This window comes from Seriola lalandi, unplaced genomic scaffold, assembly GCF_002814215.2.
Source record: "Seriola lalandi dorsalis isolate HSWRI2012SDOR001 ecotype SW California unplaced genomic scaffold, Sedor1 jcf7180002054850, whole genome shotgun sequence".
In the NCBI taxonomy this organism is placed as follows: domain Eukaryota; kingdom Metazoa; phylum Chordata; class Actinopteri; order Carangiformes; family Carangidae; genus Seriola; species Seriola lalandi.
Genome location: NW_019525403.1, coordinates 103373 through 110929, shown reverse-complemented (window position 1 = coordinate 110929; position 7557 = coordinate 103373). Strand labels below are relative to the sequence as shown.

Genomic DNA, 7557 nt, shown 5'->3' with positions numbered 1-7557 from the left:
ACAAGTATCATGCGAATATCAACCACGAAGGGACTCGAACCCTCAATCTTCTGATCCGAAGTCAGACGCCTTGTCCATTAGGCCACGTGGTCACAACTCCTCTAACTTAAGGGGCCTTTTTCATTTTTCATTGTTTTCACCTTCGTGTTGGGCTCAGCTCAAAAGTCAAGTTGGACAAAATGTCATATTTATAATAGAGTGGAAGATAATGGTCTTATTGGTAGCCTACCATCAAGTACGACAGCACTGGAGCACCCATTGCGAGTGATGGGTGGCGTTTTAGCACTGTTTTCGGTAACCTTTGCTCTAGAGTGAAAACAAGACAGAACAAACAGCAGTTGATCTATTTTGGACGTTTGTTTTGTGGAGAGGAATTAGCAAACTTGATACAGAGATACTGGTATTCTCCGTTGTATTGGTTTCTGTGGAGCAGTAAATGACCAGTATATTTGTTTCTTTGGAGTACAATCAGATGTGTTGGTTCTTTGTCACACCATTGTAGCAGGTATTGTTTTTTTCTATGACACACAAGTATGATGCAAATCCTAACCACGAAGGGACTCGAACCCTCAATCTTCTGATCCGAAGTCAGACGCCTTGTCCATTAGGCCACGTGGTCACATGGCATGTTCTTTCAGGGGCCCTTTCTGTCTCCCCATTATTTAAACCTTTTTGCTTGGCTAAGGTCAAAAGTTGGGTAGATCTATGAGTTGGAAAAAATGTCAGAATTATTTATTGGAGAGTGGAAGATAATGGTTTTAATATGGCTTACCATTGCTCAGTATAGATCCCTTGTTAACAGTTTTGTATTTAATTTATTAGACACTCAAGAATGAATTTACCTTGAGCGAGCCCTAAACTGGACTGGCTGCAGACAGCGATAAGAGAGAAACTAAAACCACAATGCATATACATTCACCTCTTGACGTTTTCTATTCTACTGAAGGTCTGTGTTGATGAGTGAAGACACGGGGTGGCCTTCAGGAAATCTGTAAAGAAATGGTAAATCTCCATAAAGGGTTTTTTATTCTACCATTTTGAAGCTGGCAAATGCACATCATAAATCAACGACACTGTGATGGATTTGAGTAAATAAAAATACTGAATAATACCACATTAATAAAACAGCACATGTGCCAACAATCTAAAGACTTCCAGTACAGAATACAATGAAGGGAGTTATTCATTTTTATTATGCACCAACAGAATAACAGTGTGACTGTTCATTTTGTACTGCACTGCACCATTGTTAACATTTCTTGTATGAATGTGCGTTTGTGTTGGTGTATAAATATGTCTGTTCTGTTCTGCTCTTGTTCTGAATGCTGCTTGTTCAGCAATACGGGCACTTGAATATCAACGGCTTGTGGAGACTGAATTTGTGGTCAGTTTGAGGAGTGAGTCATTTAGACAATCAGTGTCCTCCTCCCATCACTAGTGCTGTGATTTTGAAGTATCAGACCAACATCAGGGGTGAAGGCGACTAAAAATACTGGGAACTCAAAGCAATCATATTGCATGAGAAAGCCAGACTGAAGTAGACTTCAACTGCAAAATGTCAGAGCCTCCAGCAAATAGAAAACACCATTTTTTTTGGCCTAATATTAAAAAAATTACATTTTGGAGAAAGTTTAGGAGAAATATGTAAGTGCAATGTACAATGTAAGACGTAATTATGATACACTGATGGAAGTATTGAAGAAAGCTGTTATTTCCTTCTGATTTAGCTAGAGCACTTATGATGCGCCACACTGAACAAACATAAGGAGACACACTGACCTCAACTGTAATTTGGCTAATTAATAACATTCATTTCATTATGATATACACCGCAGTGCCTCAGGACCTGTAAGGCAAAGTTACATGGAGTGTAATTAATGTTGTGACCGTTTGGCAGGAGGGATAGGTCAAGTTTTAGAGAGTGCAAGGTCAGCATTAGATACAATACAAAATATATTAAGTGCTCAATGGAGCAATGAGAAAGAATAAACAGAAGAATCAAGTCATTCATATGATTATATAATATACATACTAAATGAGCAGCCCTCGTAATGCCTTGTACAAAGCCCTCTGAAGGCTCATTAGATTTATGGATTTTAACTGTTAGCAGGATGAAACTATTTTTGGGTTGCGAGACACATATTAATATTCTGCCTCATCCAGATCTTTGCAGCCGAAGATATATGGACTCCATATTTGGAGCTGTGGGTATTTTTCATAGTAATCTGGAAGAATAAATAACAGGCTCTCATTGTGAGGGATGTGTTACAGCTGCATGAGCTGGCACAGGAGGGTGTGAGAGATTTGACGCTGTGACATCAATGGCCTTAGAAAATACAGAATTCAATGCGGGACTCAAATCTTTCTCCAGAAAACAAACAGTGTCATTACCTCACTGATGCTTAACAGTTTTCCTTAGGGAGAAAAAGGGCTTTTGACATCGCGAGACATCTGTATTGGACTTATTGAGCGACAGGATGAGACGCTCATAGACCCATGAAAAGGCTGCAGTAGTCATAACTGTACTTAAAGGATACACCTGTTTCATCACTCTGACTCAAAGAAGTGGCACTATAATAGATATAAGCGAGATAACTGTAGGGCTGTAGGATTATGACTCTTGGCCTTCGGGAGCAAAGGATGTTCGAGAGCCACAGAGGGAAAAGCCACGAGACCACAGTTTGCCTCCCATTTCCTGCCAACATTCAACGTTGGTTCTTTTTAACAAGACGACAATCATTATACACCGTCACCATCCTTGGATCGCTTACTTGCACTACTTTGGGTGTGTTTTTTTCGTCTGCACCAGAGTCAATGTCTGCAGAATCTTGACAAATTATACTCTGTTTGAAAATGTATATTTGGGCATTATACATATTATACATTTCTACCATGTTTGTGTGTCTGTAACTTTCCCTAATGGCCGGTCTATGATCTCTCTATGAATTAGTTCACTGATCAAATGCATTATAAGTTATTTTTATTGACAGGTGAAGGGAAACTATAAGACAGAGATGTGATATCATTAAAAAATGTGGATAAAAGTGCACATTTTCTTTTAATTACATTATCTTATTGCATCCTTTTCTTCCGTAATGGTATAAGGGCACCAGACTGGAGAATTATCTCGATGCACCCATCTCTCAATTTTTGCAATTTTACCAGTGGTGGATAGAAACTCAGTTAAAATTTGCTCTGTTTAGATGGAAACTTGACTTTGTAAAACCATGTGAAATGGCTTAATTTCAGGTGTCCGGCACAACAGGAAGTGAGAGATCTGTCTGCAGAAGGCTGACTGAAACTACTCCAACGTGTTTGTTTTCTCCTGCACCGACGTCCGACGTAGAAGAAGAAATTCAGATTGAGTGAGTGCACAAATTGTTGTTCCTATTATGTTGTTTAACATGACTAAAAGGTGCTGGAATAAGACTTTTAGTTGCTTTCCCTATATATATATATACATACAGTATATATGTATATATATATATATATATATATATATATGTAATCCTCTTATTCATAATGCTTTCTACTACCTTAAACTTGAGATATTTATAAAAGCCTGTAACATTTATAGGGAAAGAAATCTCAACAGTATTTGTTCAATATCTAAGACAAGCTCATCTAAGAGCGGTTTTCTGTGACAAGAATTATTGTCACTCCCAAAAGTGACAAAGTGATTATATTTTGATGCAAAACATTAAGGGAGGTGTTCAAACATGAAATTGAATTCCTGGTTGCAATTCCACCTTAAATGTAAGATGTAGGAAGGTTCAGTGCCACCATACAGTACCTCCACTACTGGCCTACATCTTTTATGGACTATTAAATATACAAACTCCTTACATTAAGAGTAAAATGTGCAGTAGTTTCGACAGGGAATTTAACAGGTAAAACATTTAAATACTTTTTTCCTTCCTCTGCTCCTCCCTCAGAAGTCCTCAGTCAGGATTTATTTTTTTGAAATACATCATAAAACACTTGCTCACAAAAACCATTTTAAACTTGGAAGTGAAACTTCCCCACAAATACTGACATTTGAAGCTGTGAGGATTATTTCCCAGTTACCTCATTTCACTGAACTCTGATTGACACGAAAGTGGCGCTCAGGTTCGCCTCACACTGTGGTTGAATTCACTGGGAATTCATAAACCACATAATTATATGCAAAACTGCTTTTGGTAAAGTTTACCTTAGAGACGCTTTTATGCATTATACATAACAGCTGAGTGAAAAATAATGATCTGCCACCTTTCGTTTGCATGGAAGGTAAACAAATCAAGATGCTGAAACGTCTAAATATTAACTGTTTTCCTGCTGGTCACAAATTTAGAGTAACTTTTTAAGGAGCTAAATGTTTTTTTTAGCAGTTTTAAAGAGTCTGTTGGTGCCTTTAAGACAGTATTTGATGATGATGATGAGATTTTTTTAAACCTCCCCCTAAAGTCTCTGTGCAGCAGCTATCAAAGTTTAATCAATTGCTGCAAACTTGTCACTTATCAGTGTTTGTTTCTGCTGTAAACATATTCATTGGGACACTTTCCTCTGTATTCATCGGTGCGCGTTCATCATATATTCATTGGTGTAATTGCATCTTCTAAAACACACTAGAACACACTGCTGGCTGTGTCGTAGTCCTTGCTGATGTGGGAGGTGCTGGGCAGGGACTTGAGGTACTCCATGTGCCTCCTGGCATCCTCCTGGTTGTGTTTGATGTAGTAAATGATGTAAGCCGTCACCATGGAGAACCAGCAGAACATGGCCACAAACATGGCCACGTCTGTCGTCTTGTGATGGAAGTTACAAAAGTTGATCCCCGAGTCCAGGACCTGGATCACCGGTTGACCCACGTACTCCTCTTGCACCGACGTGTAGCAGCTGACCTCGTTCACCGTCTCGGGGTCCAGCCTCAGCTCCCTCAGCACCTCCTGCAAAGAACACTCGCAGTGCCAGGGGTTGTGGGAGAGGCGGATGCGGGCATAGAGCTTGGTGAATGTGTCCTTAGGGAGGCTGCTCAGGTGGTTGTTTGAAAGATCCAAGGTCCGCAGACCTTCTGAAATCCCTTGGAAGGCACCAGCTTCCACACTCTCTATAGCGTTATGCGATAAGTCCAACTCCCTGAGGCGGTGGAGGTCCGTGAACACCTCCTTTGGGATGTGTCTGATCCGGTTTGACGAAAGCAAGAGAACGACAGTGTCCTTGGGCAAGTTCGACGGGATGTTCTCCAAGTTGCGCGATGTGCACTGCACCACCATGCCGTTCCTGTCCGTGCAGTGACAGGTCTTAGGGCAAGCATATGTCGTCATAATCATCGACAGGAGCCACACTGTTCTACAGGAAGGAGGTTTTGTGGATGACCTACACCTTTGAGAGGCCCCCATTAGCGGGCGTTCAGGGGGAAATCAGCCCCGCATTAAAACAACACAACGGGCTGTGGGAAGGTATATTGGTGGGAAGGTATCGATGAGACATGAGATACAATCCAGGGAATCCAGTTTGAGGTGAAGTTCGGTCAATCTGATGGACAGTTATCACTGTAGAACGACGAGCTGTGTTTAATTCACATCATTCACTTGGACATTATCATTCATCATTTACCTCGGCAGTGATACAGAACTCAGCCCTGATCCAAGACAAAAGGAGCAAGTATCCAAAGAGTTGCATTCAGCTACATGAGAGGTCAAAGCACAGCTGAGGAGGAAGGAAGTGTCTTGACGGGCCCAGTCATGATCACGTAGCCAGGGTGAGTGGAAATGTCTTCTCGGCTGATTGGAAGAGACCTGTGTGAGAGAGAGAAAAAGATAGAAGAGGAGGAAATGTGAGATAAAGAGAATGTCAAGTCTTTTTTTATTTTGCTTTAGTAGATTGGTGCTTTGCTGTTAAAAAATGCTGTTAAAGCCTGATGTGATGTGAATTTGAAGATCGACTGACAACTCTTCTAACTTTCAATATGCTTTGGATAAATTTTAGGTTGTTAAATTTCTAGTCCCATCCCATAAAAACCACCTATTCAGTTCAATTTCTACACAATTTCTTCTCTTCAGACTTCTTCCTCCTTGGAGGGCAAGCTCGTAAAGTTCAACATTATCATAATAATAGCATGTTTCTTTAGTATGGGTCCTTCCGCTCAACATTTGTCCCTGCGAGAAAATGAAAACCCAGGTGTGGGCTCATCAACATGCAGCAGATGAACTTTGAAAACACTGATTTGTAATAAAACAAACTAGTCTAGTCTATAAGATTAACAGTGATGTATATGAGAGCAGTAAAGGGCAGAATGCTTATTAAAATGAGTACAGGACACAATGTATTGGCTTGAAGATAACAGCACAAAGAACAAATTGATAAGCAGCTTTTTGATCAGGATGATGAATGTCAAACAAATTTCTGATTTCACCAAGAGCCAGAGGATATATATTAATATTGATAAGCTAAATGTCTCAGAAAAACTAAATCTGTGCAGGAATATTATTGGAGGCGCACAAGACCCAGTATAGACAGCATAAGTCCTTGTAAGAATATTATAGGAATATTATAGGGATACTATAGAGAAAATAGATGTTGCAACTGTAAATCCACTAATTTAGAAATAAGGAAGATAAAACAATTTGAACTGAAACATTTAGTCTGGAACAATTTTGATCATGGATATAAATTGCTAGAATTATTTTGTAAAGAACACATGCTTCATATTAATAATAATAATGATGATGAACTGGGTCCAACGTCTCTTCTGATTCTACATATGAATATTTGCAGATTTCTTCGTCTTCTGTGATGATAAATTGAACATTTTTGTGCTTTGCACTGCTGGTCAGAAGAATCAAGACATTTAAAGATGTCACTTTGGGCTTTGGTAAAACCCAAATGTAATCGATTAATTAATCTTGACAACAAACAACAGACTTATTGACTATGAAAATAAATAAATGCAACTTTAAACAAGCTAAAGGTCCCTTAACAATATTATAAAAACATCTTCAGAGAGCATGTGTTTTTGTGGAAATAATGGCCTCCAACTGGTGATAAGCTCTTTTTAAAATAAACGCCCACAGATAGAAACAAAAATCAACTTGCCAATTAATTTGTGCATAATGTTTAACACTTGAATAAATCTTCCTCCGGTCACATATTCACGTCTATAATATTCTCTTGCAGAGGCGGCTAAACTGATAAAAACGATGGAATTAAAAGTGAGCTTAGATCGTTATTGACTCGACACCGACCTGATAGCGTCACTCGGTCCGGCTCAGATGACCGTGCTGTCTCGGGGGAGATGCTTTTGTCAGATCTGACATCCAGGAACAAAAAACCGGAGAAAAACATCGCCTCATCCTTTGCAAAATAGCCGCACGTCCCCTGGAACAGTCAAGTAGAGAAAATGAAATGAATCCAATCCAGGAGTCCGGGGCCAACACTTTCATGTCAGTTCACAACCTCCTGTCGGTGCATCTTTGCAGCAGCAGTGTGTCTGCCGGCGTGTGTGTGTGTGTGTGTGTGTGTGTGTGTGTGTGTGTGTGTGTGTGTGAGTGTGTGTGAGTGTGTGTGAGTGTGAGT

The 7557-nt window shown here is 39.8% G+C and overlaps 1 protein-coding gene and 2 non-coding genes across 3 annotated transcripts; all 3 read right to left on the bottom strand.

Annotated features, from left to right (window-relative positions):
- Window positions 1–19: 19 nt before the first annotated feature.
- Window positions 20–92, bottom strand: trnar-ucg (transfer RNA arginine (anticodon UCG)). The gene has a single exon. It is a non-coding gene; the product is annotated as a tRNA-Arg (tRNA).
- Window positions 93–546: 454 nt separating this feature from the next.
- Window positions 547–619, bottom strand: trnar-ucg (transfer RNA arginine (anticodon UCG)). Its single transcript has one exon. It is a non-coding gene; the product is annotated as a tRNA-Arg (tRNA).
- A 944-nt stretch (window positions 620–1563) lies between these two features.
- Window positions 1564–7557, bottom strand: LOC111670285 (leucine-rich repeat-containing protein 3). The gene is made up of 2 exons (XM_087179544.1): window positions 7227–7557; window positions 1564–5780 (listed from the first exon to the last, which is right to left on the bottom strand). The coding sequence occupies exon 2, from the start codon at window positions 5379–5381 to the stop codon at window positions 4608–4610; it is 774 nt and encodes a 257-aa protein (XP_087035670.1). The 5' UTR covers window positions 5382–5780; window positions 7227–7557; the 3' UTR covers window positions 1564–4607.

Excerpts from the sequence above, each read along its gene's own strand:
- LOC111670285 (XM_087179544.1), bottom strand. The coding sequence starts at position 5,381 with ATGGGGGCCTCTCAAAGGTGTAGGTCATCCACAAAACCTCCTTCCTGT.